The sequence below is a fragment of the Thalassophryne amazonica genome, chromosome 17, assembly GCF_902500255.1.
Source record: "Thalassophryne amazonica chromosome 17, fThaAma1.1, whole genome shotgun sequence".
NCBI lineage: Eukaryota > Metazoa > Chordata > Actinopteri > Batrachoidiformes > Batrachoididae > Thalassophryne > Thalassophryne amazonica.
The window spans coordinates 70,543,886-70,563,062 of NC_047119.1; the positions used below are offsets into that span (position 1 = coordinate 70,543,886).

General features: G+C 39.0%; 1 protein-coding gene across 2 annotated transcripts in view; it reads right to left on the minus strand.

The window, feature by feature from the left end:
* Positions 1–19,177, minus strand: part of ptpa (protein phosphatase 2 phosphatase activator) — a 102,129-nt gene that overhangs the window by 65,622 nt on the left and 17,330 nt on the right. For both annotated transcript variants that reach the window (XM_034192651.1, XM_034192652.1), the window contains exons 5-6: positions 12,506–12,623; positions 7,265–7,364 (exon numbers count right to left, since the gene is read on the minus strand). In XM_034192651.1, coding sequence (XP_034048542.1) covers positions 7,265–7,364; positions 12,506–12,623 — 218 coding nt within the window. The remainder of the gene's footprint in view (positions 1–7,264; positions 7,365–12,505; positions 12,624–19,177) is intronic.

Sequence of the window (19,177 nt, forward strand, 5' to 3'; positions counted from 1 at the left end):
CACACACACACACACACACACACACACACACACACACACACACACACACACACACACAGAGAGTTGTATGCCTATTTGGGCACCCCTGATGATTTCCATGATTTTCCTTTATAAATCATTGGTTGTCTGGATCAGAAATTTCAGTTAAATATATCATATAGCAGACAAACACAGTGATATTTGAGAAGTGAAATGAAGTTTATAGGATTTACAGAAAGTGTACAATAATTCTTTAAACAAAATTAGGTAGGTGCACAAATTTGGGGACCCCAACAGAAAAAAAAAAAAAAAAAAAAATCAATATTTAGCAGAGCCTCCTTTTGCATAAATAACAGCCTCTAAACACTTCCTATACCTTCCAGTGAGAGTTTAGATTCTGGTTGAAGGTATTTTGGACCATTCTTCTTTATAAAACATGTACAGTTCAGTCAGGTTTGTTAGGTTCCGAGCATGACCAGCCTCCTTAAAATCACACCACAGATTTTCAATAATATTCAGGTCTGGGGCCTGTGATGGTCATTCCAGAACGTTGTACTTATTCCTCTGCATGAATGCCTTAGTAGATTTTGAGCAGTGTTTAGGGTCGTTGTCTTGTTGAAAGATCCAGCCTCGGCGTAACTTCAACTTTATCACTGATTCATGAACATTGTTCTCAAGAATCTGCTGATATTGACTGGAATCCATGTGCTCCTCAACTTTAACAAGATTCCCAGTACCTGCACTGGCCACACAGCCACACAGCATGATGGAATCACCTCCAAATTTTACTGTAGGTAGCAAATGTTTTTCTTGGAATGCTGTGTTCTTTTTCCACCATGCATACCGCCCCTTATGTCCAAATAACTCAATTTTAGTTTCATCAGTCCACAGCACCTTATTCCAAAATGATGCTGGCTTGTCCAAATGTGCTTTAGCGACTCTGTTTGTGGCGTGCATGCAAAAAAGGCTTCCTCTGCATTATTCTTTCATCCAGCATCTCCTTGTGCAAAGTGCGCTGTATAGCACAGAGACACTTTAGCAAGATCATGTTGTAGGTCTTTGGAGCAGGTCTGTGGGTTGAGTATGACTGTTCTGAACATCCTTCACTTCAGCTTATGAGATTTTTCTTGGCCTGCCACTTCAGGCCTTAACTAGTACTGTGCCTGTGGTCTTCCATTTCCTCACAGTGGAACTGACAGCTGAAATCTCTGTGATAGCTTTTTGTATCCTTCCCCTAAACCATGACGCTGAACAAACTTTGTTTTCAGGTCATTTGAGAGTTCTTTAGAGGCTCCCATGTTGCCACTCATTAGAAGAGATACAAAGAGGGGAAACATTTGCAAATGGCTACCTTAAATACCCTTTCTCATGACTGGATTCACCTGTGTAAGGAGGTCAAGGGTCAATGAGCTTGCCAAACCAATTTTGTGTTCCAATACACATACGCACATCTTTAACTGCTTAGTCCAGTTAAGGGGCGTGGGGAGCTGGAGCCTATTCCAGCAGTCATAGAGCGTGAGGCAGGGTACACCCAGGACAGGACGCCAGTCTGTCACAGGGCCATAAACAGACAAACACATTCACACCCACTCAGACAATTTAAAGATTCCAATCCACCTAACCCGCATTTCTTTGGATGTGGGAGGAAACCGGAGCACCTGGAGGAAACCCACGCAAACATGGGGACAACATGCAAACTCCACAGAGAAAGGCCACAGGTAGGAACTGAACTAATGACCTTGCTTTGAGGCAACAGTGCTATCCACTAAGCCACTGTGTTGCCCTGTGTTCTAATAATTAGTGTTAAATGTATTCAAATCAATAAAATTACAAGGGTGCCCCAATTTATGCACCTGCCCAATTTTGTTTAAATAATTACTGCACAGTTTCTGTAAATACTAGAAACTTCATTTCACTTCTCAAATATCAAGTGTGTTCGTCTGCTATATGATATATTTAACTGAAATTTCTGATCCAGACAACCAATGACTTATAAAGGAAAATCCTGAAAATTATCAGGGGTGCACAAACGTTTGCATACAACTGTACATAATGTATTTGCAGTGGTGGGTACACTTCCACTAATTAAGTTAATGTTTTTGTTAGCGAATTAGCGTTTTAGCAAATTTTGAAAACCATCAGCAGACCAATTAGCTTCTGCTAAATTTAGTTCCACTAACATTTTTTTTTCTGGCATAGTGAGTAAAGCTTAACGGTCACAACATTTATAAACCCTAAAACCATACATGTTAGTTCCTGTCATTTGTGTGTTTTGCAACAGTCAGACTGCAGTGTGGAGCTTAGTCCTCCCCCAGTGGAAGGGGGCGGGGCAGCTGCCAGTACTACTGAGTGGTCATAGGATTTGTTCTCATCTAAGAACACATCCTGGATAGGAAAAGCATTCATGAGTGCCACAATCTTCATAAAAAACTTCACAAGCAGGACTTAGAAACAAATTTGTTGTTAAGAACAGTTTGTGAATGTGGTCCAATCTAGCTTTCATCAGTCCTCAAAATGTTCCTCCATTTCTTCTTAGGCCAGTTAATGTTTTCTTTGGCAAACTACAACATCTTCAGCACATGTGGTTATTTTTTTTTAAACAGTGGGAATTTATGGGAGCTTCTTGTCCACAGCTTGGCTTCACATAGGTTTCTTTGAATTGTTACAGGACTCTCAGGCAGTGGTGGGCACAGCAACCAAAAAGCAGTGGTGGGCACAGATAACCAAAAAATTAACTTCGATAACAGATAATCAGATAACTGAAAAGTTATCTTCAATAAAGATAAAACAATAAACCACCCAAAAATGTATCAGAAGTTACAGATAACCAATAACAGATAAATTCCAATATTACCTCTGACACATCTACAACCAGTAGTAGAACAAATTTAATAGCTTACAATAATATTAAAAATAAAAACAGACCCCAACAATGAGACCACACTTTTCTTTCTACATTCTGCCCCTGCTGGAAGCTCTTATTTACTACAGAGCGCCCAACACTCCAAGAACAGCCATAAAGCCAACTCTCTATCAATTATGACACTCCGGTCAGGCGCAGGTCCTGAAAAATAAAGTCATGCTGACTTATGGCTTTGATTATAAATAACATTAACACCGATAGAATAACTCCATTAATGTCAATTATGTCATTTGTACAAAGTTAAAATATAACATATATCTTTTAATGTTGAGTAAAGCACTAATTCTGAGGTTTTGTAACAGACAGATCGCAAAGGATTCTGGGTAAAAGTGCCTCTTTTTGGAGCGAGGCGGAGGGGAAGGAGAAGGGCTACAAATCCCTCCGTTTGGAGGGGTAGGAGGAGCTTACTGCTGTCTCTGAAAAAACAAACATTGCGTCGAAAGAGCCGCACAAATGAAGCAGCTTTCATTACAAATTACACTGTTTAGAAAGTTATAACTTGCCAAAAAACTTTACAGGCAGTTGTCTATGACAGCAACGTGTATGCTGCTGGATGCATGTTGCGTATGTTGTCGTTCTGAAGAATATCGTAACGTCGCTCGTGCGCTGCGTTATAATGCACATACACACACGAACGCTACGATAAGACACTTTTATATCTCACAACGGAAAAAATCATGATAAAGTGTAAGCACGTTAATTTGTATGTTCATAAATCTTTGGATAATATCAATCCCTGCTGTTGGATTTCAAGGTCTGTAATGTGTATTTTGTAAACAAACGGAGCCCTGAACACACTCATCTAATAAGCTTTCAGGCAGAAAATGAAAAGTTTCATCAATGGGAATAAGTTGGAAAATATATACACACACATGTATATGTGTAACACATAACCTGACGTCCTAATAGACTGATATTATTTGTCAAGGAAATTTCTAAAGGAAATAAGGCTGGATGCAAAAAATGGGAGAATCTGAAGAAGAAATAAGGTTGTAATTCCATTAAAAAAGTGAAACTTGTATAATGTATACATTCATTGCACACAAAAAAAGCCATTTGCAAAGTCAAAAAGTTGATTTGACAATCATCTGACATAACCAGGGTCAAAATAAATAGAACACTGCTATCTACTGGTTCCCACACGCTTAGTGAACACTACTGACCAGTAGATGGCAGTAGAGGCCTTGAAAACAAAATTCCAGACACAGTAATCCCTGTCTGCTACATTTAAAATGCGTGGAATTTAACAAACGCAAATAAAACCAACATCTATAAACGCAGAGAATATATTCAAGAGAGTTTTAGGCACTAGAGTTTAATGCTGTTGTCTGTGGAGCCTGAACAGAGTGTCTGAAATGCATTTGTCCTGTCGTGATGTACTGAGATTACATCATCCTACCCAAAATGCATTGCGGCTCACAGGATGTGCTCAAAAAACCTTAAAAATTAGCACATTACGTTAAAACTAAAACATATATCTGATATTTTCACTTAATAAAACTCAAACATGACAGTAATTTTAAATAACTTGTCCAAAATTTGTTTGGTTAAAATTTGAACCATAAGTTAAAAACGTATGCCTCTGGATGACTTAGGTGATATCGGCAGCCTTTTGGTATTGGTGTTAAAGGAAATGTTTTTTTTCTTTTGGGGCTGTTTCTCTTTTGTCTGCACATGAATGAGATGCTTTTTATACAAGCGGCTCTCTTCTATTTGCAAAGGTTATGGCTGTGTGTCTGTTACAAAACTTTTAACAGGTGAGTGCTAAACTAATTTTAAAAATGCTTGTGGCTGTTCAGCTTTGTTTATTTTGTTTATCGGTTTAAAAGTTATCGGACAAAGATTAATCGGAAGATAATTGGTTCGATAATGGTTTTTAAAGTTATCTAAAAAGATAATCCGATAAAGAAAACATTATCTTTGATAATTATCTGTTATCGGATTATCGGAAATGTGACCACCACTGCCAAAAAGTTAGCTTTGATAACTGCTAATCAGTTAACTGAAAAGTTATCTTTCATAATGCTAAACCGATAAACTGTCTAAAAAGATTTTCGGAACCTACAGCTAACCGCTAACTTTCAAGTTTGTCTCCTGTACACTCTCAGCTACTAACAAGCCAGTTTTGAGTTTAAACACCGCCAAAGCTTCTAATAGAATCAAAGGCGATCACAAACCCAAACACAGCCAATGAGCCAGCGCTTCTATCTTTGTGCGCCTTTCCCACTGCTGTAGGGAAGCATCATTTACTTTAACAGCATACAGTTGTCCAGCCATGAGGTTCATGAGGTTTGACTTATGGTTTTGATTTATAAATCAAATTAATTCAGACAGAATAACTACATGAATGTAAACTCTTATAAAGTACAAAGTGATTTGTAACACATATCTCTTAATTTTATAATAATGCACTAATTCTGAAGATTTGAACATTAACACGTAGATGCCCAAAGGGATTACGGGTAAACATAGCCTCCACTCTTACTGATTTGTTGACTTATCAATGTAACATGAGTTGGTGTTTACAAATAAATTTGCTTTTGTAAAATATGTAATTTTTTTCATTTGTGAAAAAAAAGCATTTGTAAAGCCAAAAAGTCTGTTAAATTGCAATGGATATGATGAAGGGAGACGCGGTTTCTTTCAATAACAAGAACTGTCAAAAAAACTTTCTCGTGTATGGTTGGAGTGGTGTGGCAATAGGTATAGCCTTTTGAATGCTTGAATAACGATGTCAGTCGCACAAAGAAATCAAATAATAGTGAAAACATGTTCATTGCACACAGAATGCTGGTATTTTGGTCGTTGAACTTTGCAGTGCGGTGCATAACAATGCATTAATCAGTCGCTCCGTGAGGCATCATTCAACCGGTTAGCGTCTCCGTGCGGTACCATAACAATGGATCAATCAGCCTCTCCAGGAGGCATCATAACAATGGATCTGTTAAACTGTAATTCAGGTCGACAACACTGATATATGGCAGTGTTCTTTGCATTTTGACGCCAGTTGTATCACACAGTTGTCAACCAGAATCACAATTTAATAGACTTTTCGGCTTTGCAATTGCAACAAATCTGCCTTTTTTTTTTCTTTTTTTTTTTTACACAAATGAAAAAAAATGACATTTTACAAAAGCACATTTATTTGTAAACACAACACTTATTTGTCAAGCATTTAGAAATGGTAAACACGCACTGAAAGCAGATGAACTTCTGCTCGAGGGTGCAGTTGTTTACTTTCGTTTGAGGCCGGTTGCCATGTCTGCACTTTATAAACCAGCCTGTTAGGATGCAAACCGGATTGAGTTGTTTCATCCTGTTTTAGCACGTTTTTGGAGGCGATCATAGTAAAACAGCACCCTATGGAATACACTGCGAGAGCCACTACTTGTACATACTTTGAAGGAATAGGCAATTCACCCCCCGTGCCGACAGCGGAGGTGGGCGCTTTAGGTGTGGGCTCATGAACTAATTAAAGTGTGAAACTTTTCACATTGCAAAAGTATAAATTCTGATATTTATTTTCATGATGTTTTCATATTGTGATACATGACACAACATAGTATGTGCTAAACATGATAATCAGCATCACATTATAATGTATTTGTTCAAATTTCCTTTTCTGGTGTGGCAGCAACATGCTTCTGTACAACACAACTATTAAAACTAAGTTATTAATATGATCAGTACGAATGTGTTGAAGGTTTGTTGACATTAGTCATGTTTGCAAAATAAAAAAGTTATGATCAAATCAATCAATCAATCAATTTTTTTTTATATAGCACCAAATCACAACAAACAGTTGCCCCAAGGCGCTTTATATTGTAAGGCAAGGCCATACAATAATTATGTAAAACCCCAACGGTCAAAACGACCCCCTGTGAGCAAGCACTTGGCTACAGTGGGAAGGAAAAACTCCCTTTTAACAGGAAGAAACCTCCAGCAGAACCAGGCTCAGGGAGGGGCAGTCTTCTGCTGGGACTGGTTGGGGCTGAGGGAGAGAACCAGGAAAAAGACATGCTGTGGAGGGGAGCAGAGATCAATCACTAATGATTAAATGCAGAGTGGTGCATACAGAGCAAAAAGAAAGAAACAGTGCATCATGGGAACCCCCCAGCAGTCTACGTCTATAGCAGCATAACTAAGGGATGGTTCAGGGTCAAATGACAAGTGCACTGGCTTTTCAAGGTCTGACAAACTTTAAAATGTGAAATGTGGGCAAATTTCAAATGGTGAAATGAAAAATGAAATTTTTGTTGTATCAAAAATAAATTCTCTCTGTTGTCACACAGAGGAAATAAGAAAGAAGGAAGAAAACCGAACAAGCCGATCATACGGCAGTCTGAAGCAGTAACAGCTCACCTGTTAAAAACTGTAAAAACGAGAGCGAGCTGATCGTCTCTCCCGAGTGCGCCGACCTTGCAGAGACAACAAAGGAACGCAACGAAAGCAGCTTCATGGCCTGATAAAACACAGCACATACACAGTTACGTTTACATGCATTTAGACATTAAAGGGGACGTGTCGATACTAATAAATACACTCATCCACATATATACCAACAGTGACATCTCCTCCTCTTATAGACAACTTCACAGACTCACAGCCCCTGACTGACCTTCACTACCCTCAGACAGTTTCTGGACTAAAACAGCCAATCGACACCAATATGATCAAACACTCTTTCTCCCTTGGATGTTTGATAATTCTTTATTGTGCTTTGTTTATTTGAACTCATATCTCTCTCTCTCTCATATACACACACACACACACACACACACACACACACACACACACACACACACACACACACACACACACACACACACACACACACACACACACACACAGTTGTACGTTAAACTTTGGGAACCCCTGATCATTTTCATGATTTTCCTTTATAAATCATTGGTTGTCTGGATCAAAAATTTCAGTTAAATGTATCATATAGCAGATGAACACAGTGATATTTGAGAAGTGAAATGAAGTTTCTAGTATTTACAGAAAGTGCACAATAATTATTTAAACAAAATTAGGCAGGTGCATAAATTTGGGCATGAATACATTTAGCATTAATTATTGGAACACAAAATTGGTTTGTAAGCTCATTGACCCTTGACCTCCTTACACAGGTGAATCCAATCATGAGAAAAGTATTTAAGGTGGCCATTTGCAAACGTTTCTCCTCTTTGCATCTCTACTAATGAGTGGCAACATGGGAGCCTCTATACAAGTTAAGGCCCGGAGTGGCAAGCAAAGAAAAATCTCAGATAAGCTGAAGTGAAGGATGGTGAGAAGAGTCAGTGTCAACCCACGGACCTGCTCCAAAGACCTAGAACATGATCATGCTGCAGATAGTGTCTCTGTGCATCGTTCAACTACATAGCACACTTTGCACAAAGAGATGCTGTAATGCAGAGGAAGCCTTTTCTGCATACACGCCACAAACAGAGTTGCTTGAGGTATGCTAAAGCACATTTGGACAAGCCAGCTTCATTTTGGAATAAGGTGCTATGGACTGATAAAACTAAAATTCAGTTATATGGACATAAGGGGCGGTATGCATGGCTGAAAAAGAACACAGCATTACAAGAAAAACACTTGCTACCTACAACAACTGACAATAATTATGGAATCACCGGCCTCGGATGATGTTCATTCAGTTGTTTAATTTTGTAGAAAAAAAGCAGATCACAGACATGACACAAAGCTAAAGTAATTTCAAATGGCAACTTTATGGCTTTAAGAAACACTATAAGAAATCAGGAAAAAAAATTGTGGCACTCAGTAACGGTTACTTTTTTAGACCAAGCAGAGGGAAAAAATATGGAATCACTCAATTCTGAGGAATAAATTATGGAATCACCCTGTAAATTTTCATCCCCAAAACTAACACCTGCATCAAATCAGATCTGCTCGTTAGTCTGCATCTAAAAAGGAGTGATCACACCTTGGAGAACTGTTGCACCAAGTGGACTGACATGAATCATGGCTCCAACACGAGAGATGTCAATTGAAACAAAGGAGAGGATTATCAAACTCTTAAAAGAGAGTAAATCATCACGCAATGTTGCAAAAGATGTTGGTCGTTCACAGTCAGCTGTGTCTAAACTCTGGACCAAATACAAACAACATGGGAAGGTTGTTAAAGGCAAACATACTGGTAGACCAAGGAAGACATCAAAGCGTCAAGACAGAAAACTTAAAGCAATAGGTCTCAAAAATCGAAAATGCACAACAAAACAAATGAGGAACGAATGGGAGGAAACTGGAGTCAACGTCTGTGACCGAACTGTAAGAAACCGCCTAAAGGAAATGGGATTTACATACAGAAAAGCTAAACAAAAGCCATCATTAACACCCAAACAGAAAAAACAAGGTTACAATGGGCTAAGGAAAAGCAATCGTGGACTGTGGATGACTGGATGAAAGTCATATTCAGTGATGAATCTTGAATCTGCATTGGGCAAGGTGATGATGCTGGAACTTTTGTTTGGTGCCGTTCCAATGAGATTTATAAAGATGACTGCCTGAAGAGAACATGTAAATTTCCACAGTCATTGATGATATGGGGCTGCATGTCAGGTAAAGGCACTGGGGAGATGGCTGTCATTACATCATCAATAAATGCACAAGTTTACATTGATATTTTGGACACTTTTCTTATCCCATCAATTGAAAGGATGTTTGGAGATGATGAAATCATTTTTCAAGATGATAATGCATCTTGCCATAGAGCAAAAACTGTGAAAACATTCCTTGCAAAAAGACACATAGGGTCAATGTCATGGCCTGCAAATAGTCCGGATCTTAATCAAATTGAAAATCTTTGGTGGAAGTTGAAGAAAATGGTCCATGACAAGGCTCCAACCTGCAAAGCTGATCTGGCAACAGCAATCAGAGAAAGTTGGAGTCAGACTGATGAAGAGTACTGTTTGTCACTCATTAAGTCCATGCCTCAGAGACTGCAAAGCTGTTATAAAAGCCAGAGGTGGTGCAACAAAATACTAGTTATGTGTTGGAGCGTTCTTTTGTTTTTCATGATTCCATAATTTTTTTCCTCAGAATTGAGTAATTCCATATTTTTTTCGCTCTGCTTGGTCTAAAAAAGTAACCGTTACTGACTGCCAATTTTTTTTTTTCCTGATTTCTTATAGTGTTTCTTAAAGCCAGAAAGTTGCCATTTGAAATGACTTTAGTTTTGTGTCATGTCTGTGATCTGCTTTTTTTCTACAAAATTAAAAAACTGAATGAACATCCTCCAAGGCCAGTGATTCCATAATTTTTGCCAGGGGTTGTACAGTAAAATTTGGAGGTGGTTCCATCATGCTGTGTGGCTGTGGGGCCACTGCAGGTACTGGGAATCTTGTTAAAGTTGAGGGTCACATGGATTCCAGTCAATATCAGCAGATTCTTGAGAACAATATTCAAGAATCAGTGACAAAGTTGAAGTTACGCCGGGGCTGGATCTTTTAACAAGACAACGACCCTAAACACTGCTCAAAATCTACTAAGGCATTCATGCAGAGGAATAAGTACAACGTTCTGGAATGGCCATCTCAGTCCCGAGATCTGAATATTATTGAAAATCTGTGGTGTGATTTTAAGCAGGCTGGTCATGCTCGGAACCTAATAAACCTGACTGAACTGTACATGTTTTATAAAGAAGAATGGTCGAAAATACTTTCAACCAGAATCCAAACTCTCACTGGAAGCCATAGGAAGTGTTTAGAGGCTGTTATTTATACAAAAGGAGGCTCTGCTAAATATTGATGTATTTTTTTCTGTTGGGGTGCCCAAATTTGTGCACCTGTCTAATTCTGTTTAAAGAATTATTGCACACTTTCTGTAAATCATATAAACTTCATTTCACTTCTCAAATATCACTGTGTTTGTCTGCTATATGATATATTTAACTGAAATTGCTGATCCAGACAACCAATGATTTATAAAAGGAAAATCATGGAAATCATCAGGGGTGCCCAAACTTTTACATACAACTGTGTGTGTGTGTGATTAGCATACTGCTTTTGTATAAAATCATGATTGCAATCCCCTGATGGCATCTCCCATTTTGGTTTTTCTCCCATTACTAGTCCTAAATTGCACTCATTCCAATTTTTTTTTTGGGGGGGGGGGGCATATGGCGGACCTTAAATGTTGGAATGGATGTACCGTACTTCCTTGATTAAATGCCTGAACATGGCACCTATACAAGGCAGGTCTTTATTCAAGACCGGTGATTATGAACAAAATGCTGCTTGCTGCCTGGACGGTCATGTGGTGTCAAGTTTCACACATATCCCTGGGTGTGGAGAATCAAAGACAACCGGTTTAGATCGGAGCCCCTCTGTGTGCCTGTGAACCCTCTCTGAGCCCCTCTCCTATAGCCTGACGTGCACCTGCCAAAAGTTTAAAGTACATGTCGTTACGACAGCGGCCACAGGGGCTGTGATTGGTCACGTTTTCAGTTTCACTCCTTCCTCTCCAGTCATATTTTAAATACCTTTTGCAGTGCACATACCAATTACATTTCAATCATGGATCAAATAGAGGAACCTTTATCAGAAAAGTATATAAAAAGTAAATATGACCAATGTTACAACACGGAGTCCAAAAACTACAAAGAAGTTCAAATGAGTCGCAGTTCATGGAGGGAAATTGTGTGTACCGGTGGTTTGGAGGCTGATGATTATATAAAGAAGTGGAGCTCGTTGAGGGATAAATTTATCCAGAAAAAGGGCGGGAGGGCGGGGGGTGGTGGTGGTGTGAACGACTGGTAACCATAGACTGCTGACATACCAGAAACAGGTGCAGGTGGAAAGAAAGTCCAGCCTGGTTGTTCTCCACGCCTCACTCCCTACTATTCCAGCGGTAAATTGCATTACAACATGATATAGAACTTCAAAAGGGTCACGCCCATGTCAACGTCATGGGCGTGACCATGGAGTTACAGAAGCAAATAAGGCCCGACACTTATTTAAAGCAGGCGGTTATTGTTTTCAAACAAAGTTGTGACCTGGCCGTTAGGCCCCTATTCAAGGTCAGGCATTTAAACAAGGAAATACGGTTTAGTAACAGATGAAATGAAGCTGACCACACAAAACATGAGATGTCTTTCTATTTTTGTTGTTTTTTTATCTTTACATTTTTTTTTTTTTTATCTTTGCATGTTCTATACCCTCACAACTTTTACAGATTTGGAACTGTAGTAAAAAGTCTCTCACTGGCATTTCACTCGCTGGAGTCAAGCACAGACTGGGAAAACACAAAGGACCTCCAAAGAACCTAAACGTGGGCCTCATATGTTCTCACTGACAGTGGTGACACATTTGGAAGGAACTGGTCTTCACTCCCTCGGTACACCAGCCACTGTAGTGATGCCAAAAGTGGCTGCAGCCACCCAACAAAATCTGTCAGCTATCAAATCGGTGTACTTTATAATTCTTGCTAAGAGAAAGTATATTTCAGGTGCCCACCAGATTGAACCCCCTGAAGTGTGGACCTGGGTGCTGATGTGTACGCAGTCATTTGACTTCACAAGCAGCTTTATAAACAGCTTTAAAACACAAACACACACACAGAAAGTGGGATTAGGTGTACCTGTTCCATAGTCTATCCTGGTGGGGTTACCCACAGACTCCTTGAGATACACTGCTATTTCTGGAGATGCTGCAGTCTTGTGTGATGGGAGAACTGCTGACACCAAAGCCTCTGCTCCCTACACACACACACACACACACACACACACACACACACACACACAAGGGGTCTGCATGTCAGACCGTACAGCTGTGTTTGTAGGTTTACATACCCTGGTGGAACTTGTGAAATACTGCCAGTTTTTGGAAAATATAACAGATTATACAGAAAAACCTTTTATTTGGGGACAGCGTTCAGGTGAAGCCATTCATCATCATAATCTAAAAATGGATTTAAATAATAACTCAAATCACCTAAATCTCATCAACAAAAACAAGCATAACTCAAAGTTCTTGTTCGACACGGTGACAACACGTATTCATAAAAACCACCTGTGAGTCGCTCTCTTTTTACAGTACAAGATTTCTCAGATTACTTCGAGAAGAAAATAGATGACATTAGGTTAAACATATCCCAGCATGCCTTAACCCAGCCACTACACCCTGCTATTGAGGTGGGCACAATTACTGAGGTATTACCTAGATTTACAGAATTTGACAGTATCTCACTAGGTATGCTGACGAAACTCGTAATGTTAACAAAAAGCACAACCTGTTTATTTGATCCCATACCAACAAAACTGTTTAAGGTCCTGTGGCCCACTCTTGGGCTGACTGTGCTGGAAATTATTAATCTTTCTTTAACTTTGGGATCTGTTCCTAAATGTTTCAAATCTGCAGTGATTAAACCATTACTTAAGAAATCTAATCTTGATCCTGGTGTATTGAAAAACTATAGGCTGATATCAAATCTATCATTTTGGTCAAAAATGCTGGAAAAAGTGGTTTCACAGGAGCTCATGGACCACCTCACTGAGAATAATCTCTTTGCGCAACAGCCCTCACTAAAGTAGTGAATGATCTTCTGCTTGCAATAGATTCGGACACCACTACGGTTCTGGTGCTGTTAGATCTCAGTGCTGCATTTGATACTGTGAATCATATTCTAAATGACAGGCTGGAGAATCATTTTGGGATTACTGGGAGTGCCCTTGCATGGTTGACATCATACCTGACCAATCGTTCTCACTGTGTTTGTACAGTAACACTACCTCTAACCTTAGTGACAAGAAATTTGGGGTTCCACAGGCATCAGTCTTAGGCCTCTTGCTTTTCCCCCCTTTATATAGCACCCCTTGGGCACATACGTGGGCTGTCAATAAAGTAACAGTCCTTTTTATTTTTTTTCAAAAACTATATGGATTTCATTCATATGTTTTTACGTCAGACATGCTTGAACCCTCGTGCGCATGCGTGAGTTTTTCCACGCCTGTCGGTGACGTCATTCACCTGTGAGCACGCCTTGTGGGAGGAGTCGTCCAGCCCCTCGTCGGAATTCCTTTGTCTGAGAAGTTGCTGAGAGACTGGCGCTTTGTTTGATCAAAATTTTTTCTAAACCTGTGAGACACTTCGAAGTGGACACGGTTCGAAAAATTAAGCTGGTTTTCAGTGAAAATTTTAACGGCTGATGAGAGATTTTGAGGTGATTCTGTTGCTTTAAGGACTTCCCACGGTGCAAGACGTCTTGCAGCGCTCTCAGGCAGCGTCATCAGCCTGTTCAAGCTGAAAACCTCCACATTTCAGGTTCTATTGATCCAGGACGTCGTGAGAGAACAGAGAAGTTTCAGAAGAAGTCGGTTTCAGCATTTTATCCGGATATTCCACTGTTAAAGGAGATTTTTTTAATGAAAGACGTGCGGACGGGTCCGCGCGTCGGGACGCAGCCGCCGCGACGCTCCGCCACAGGAAAAACACCTCTGTTGAAAGCCTTAAGGACAAGTTGGAACATGTCCTGCCTGTTAAACAATTTCTCATATACTCACTCCACTGAAAGCCATCAAAAGCCGCCTGGATTTTACAAATGGTTATCAACACGGAGGTGTTTTTCCTGTGCCGCCGCAGCGCGTTGGCTGCGTCCCGACGCGCGGACCCGTCCGCACGTCTTTCATTAAAAAAATCTCCTTTAACAGTGGAATATCCGGATAAAATGCTGAAACCGACTTCTTCTGAAACTTCTCTGTTCTCTCACGACGTCCTGGATCAATAGAGCCTGAAATGTGGAGGTTTTCAGCTTGAACAGGCCGACGACGGCGGCTGAGAGCGCTGAGCGACGTCTCGCACCGTGGGAAGTCCTTAAAGCGACAGTATCACCTCAAAATCTCTCATCAGCTGTTAAAATTTTCACTGAAAACCAGCTTAATTTTTCGAACCGTGTCCACTTCGATGTGTCTCACAGGTTTAGAAAAAATTTTGATCAAACAACGCGCCAGTCTCTCAGCAACTTCTCAGACAAAGGAATTCCGACGAGGGGCTGGATGACTCCTCCCACAAGGAGTGCTCACAGGCGAATGACGTCACCAACAGGCGTGGAAAAACTCACGCATGCGCACGAGGGTTCAAGCATGTCTGACGTAAAAACATATGAATGAAATCCATATAGTTTTTGAAAAAAATAAAAAGGACCGTTACTTTATTGACAGCCCTCGTATTGCAGCGTTTTGGGATTACCTTTCGCTGCAATGCTGATGACACTCAGATATACATGCCAATAACTGCTGGTAACCTCATACAGATAAAATCCTTAGAGGACTGCTTTGCATTAGTGAAAAGCTGGATGTCTACCAATTTCCTACATTGAACTCCCCTGGTCCAATGACACATCGGCACCAATTTGATGTTAAGATTTTCTTTAGAGTTCTGTACCTTCAAAAATGCAACATACACAACCCAAAAATCACAAAATGTTGTAACAATATGTAAAATGCAAATAAATAGTTGCACCACTCCCAGTTTCTCCACTCACACCCACAGAAACCTATAATTAGTTAGGGAGTTAGTTCTTGGTGGTTTCCCTCACTACTATCTTTCCAGCATGGTCAGTGCCTCCTTGACAGATTTACCACAGAGTATCAAACTGTTCGCCTTTCTTAATGACTGATATTAAGTCCAAGACATCAGGTTTCTCACTACCGTTATAGACAAATAGTAACGATCCATTAAACTGCTGTCTGAAAAAAATTACACTGCACTTGGGCTGTTACGCTGTTTTTGAGGACGTGTAGCATGAAAAACATCACTTCTCTACGCTGATTGTGGACCTGCTGGTTCTGATTTAGAAGCAGCAGGTCCACAATTTATTCATCAACCTCTGTCAAAGTCATTTAAAGATGTCAATCGTGACTCACCTTTTCTGCTGATTAAAGTCACTAAACCAGACTCTTTTCTGTTGTTGCGGACTGAAGCAAGAATCATCCACCGCTTTTTGTTTTTTAATTCAAGATAAATTTCTGATTACATTTCTTACATTAAAAAAAACAACAACTTGCAATTAAAATAGTTTTAAGTAAACAAGAAAAAAGATTCTTTAGAAATCTTTGATGTTTGTAAATTAAAACCATAACTACTGTTGTTTCCGAGGATTTCTTGATTAACATTATAAGGAACCCTGAGCATTTATTTTCAGACAAATAAAATGGCATATAAAGTAATGTGTACATTTAAATTTCAACCAGGAAAAAGACACCATAAATAAATGTAAATATTTATTATAAACACAACAGGAGATGATGTAACAATGACTGCAGTGTGTTCTAAATGTGACAAACCTCATGATGAATTTTTTTTCTTTTAATTTAGTCCTCATCCTCCATCCTCATTGAGTATGTATTTGCTTTTAATGTTGTAATAATAATAACAGCGCAACTACTAAAATATGAATTTAACTATTCTAGTGATTGTGAATGATTTGAAATTATGCACAATAAGGGGCGGGGTTTCTTCTACCTGTGCAAGTATCTTAATTGACTGAACACTGACTTAATGGACATCTTTAATGATTCATTTAATGTTAAAATATAAAAGGAAACAGCTTTTTCAAATTATGAAATAGTTGCAGTTTAAAGAGCAGTCATTTTATTTAGAAGCGTAGCAACAGGTGTGAGTTTGCAGAGATGACAGGTGAGCTGGACCCTCAGGACATTTAACCAGATGAAGGTCTCCTGTGCAGCTTTGACCTGTTGGTGGAGTTTTTGGAGACACTTTCCTCACATTTAAAAGCACAAAGATGTTCTCCTCTTCCATCTGGACTTCAGCTTTTGGTATATTTAGACTGAAAAAGAAAGTTATTTTATAAGCCCATAATGTAAAAGCTTCGGGGGGCTTTTCCATCTCATTACACAGAAAAAAAAAAAAAAAAAAAAAATCCTACTGAGAACCGTTGACTTATTCAGTGAGTTGGAAATGTTAATGTACTGCTTCACTTGTATCAAGTAAACTGGCTGCAAAAGTGATGATTTAATCGCAATATTTACAATAAATCTCTCCAATCCCACCTTTTTTGGTTGCAGGCTTTAAATGCAGGAATGTTGACCAACAAAACATGAAAGGCCTTGTGTTCACACTGCCAGCAATGAAACAAAAGTAAACCAGCTGATTACTGGTCCCAGGGTGGGTTTGATTCAGAGACTAAAATGAAAACTTCCTCTTCACGAACAAAGCTATCACCTGCCACCTATCCCGGATTCCAATCCAGAGAACTGCTAGGGCACAAACAGAACTGCATCAAGACAGCTGCTACTGCATCTACTCCTACTACTTGCAAAAATGAAGAGGTGAAAAGCTCAAAGGAAAAACAAGAGAATAGAAAAGTATGACACCAACCTTTTAGCACACTTGCTGATGATGCAGCACAAAAGTGTCTCTCCCCTTAACTACTACGACTACAGCTAAAGTGCTCAATAGCCTATGTCACTCCCTATATGTCAAAGTATGTGTGCGCCATGTTTGACTCTATTTCAAGGTGTCGTGCGGACAGGAGAGGGACATACATATAAACATACATTTGTCTCTCAGTATATAGAGAAGAAAATGTAAGGATCATTATGGGGGTCAAACACACAATATTGTATTGGGATTATAAAAAAGAAAAACCTAGTTTAACTACACAATCTCTCTGTCTCATATATATATATATATATATATATATATATATATATATATATATATATATATAGCTCTGCGTGCATGTGTGTATGGCTTCAATCACGCAAAAACTGGGAGAGCTGACATTTGCTATGCTTATGTATTCTGCGTCAAAGAAGAATTCTGTGAAAACAGAAAGTTGTAAGGACAAATATTTTTGGAGAAATTATCAAATTTTGCTCACCAGTAAACAATGGACTTTGCGCTGCAAGGCTTTAAATATTGTTATTGTGATTCATGTTAGTACAATGGATGTTGCTAACTATTTTCTGGACTCACATGCCATTCCAGCAGGAGGCGGCAAGTCATCTTTATATTAAAACCATGAGTGCGGCAAGTGATTTTATTTAGTAAGTTCAAACACAGTAAAAACACATGAATGACAACATAAAGTGAAAACACGTATTTCCATTGTGGTCTATTTAAAATTCAAATGGCAAAATAGAAGTAAAAATAAAATAATAATAGTGTGTATATGATAACAAGAACCTAAACAATTTATAAATACATTTAGACAGTAAATTATTACAAAAAATTACATCATTAACAGAAAATAAAAGGACTGAGTTCCTCTTCTAAAAATTGCTTGAGGTCTAAGGTTTTAAAAACATTCTGTAATTGCACACCATTCCAACTCATTATACAAGCTTTGCTTAATTTATTACCACCCTTGACAAATGTCAGCTACTTATTTTATAAATACTACACAGTCTAGAACCTGTGGATCCTCACGGGCAATACACTAGTGTAATACACACACACACACACACACACACGTGGGCACAGATCTGCTAATCTGTAACTTCTTTTTTTTAGCGGATTAGCTTTTCAGCTAACTTTGAAAACCATCAGCGGACCAATCAACTTCCGCTAAATTTAGTTCCGATAACTTTTAGACCGCTAACATATTTTTGCAGGCGTAGTGAATTAAGCTTAACAGTTGAACACATTTGTAAAGCCTGAAATCATTCATTTTAGTGCCTGCCTGTAGCAGACAGACAGCTGTGAGAGGTAGCGCTCAATCCTCAGCAGAGGCGAGGTGACTACCAGAGAAAAAGGAAGAGAAAAAAGATCATTTATTTTCACACCATACAGACTTGCAGATGTATCACAGGAGTCATGCACAGCAAGACAGTTTAGACTTATGAATAAAAGTTTAAACAAACTAATTCTGGACAAATTATTGAAATTAATGTCACCTCTGTCGTTTTACCAAGCGAAAATATCAGCTATATGTTTTAGTTTTAAAATAATGCACCAATTTTGAAGGTTTTAGCGTTTTACAGAGACACATGCCGAAAAGCATTACAGGAAAATTAGTTTCCTGTCATCAGTGGTTGGTCAGAATATGTAAAAAAAAAAAAAAAAACACACACACACACACGTTACTGTAACGTGTGTTTTTACATTAAATCTGCATTTGTAAATATGTCATTTTTTTCGTTTGTAAAAAAAAAAGGCAATTTGAAAACTGAGAATTCTGTTGTTAAGTGATTTAGCACTTTTGGCGAATGTATGTTGGTATTCACACTGCCATTCATGGCAGTGTTCATGGCAGCGTGAATACCAGTGTCTGAACTTTTCAGTGTTTCTG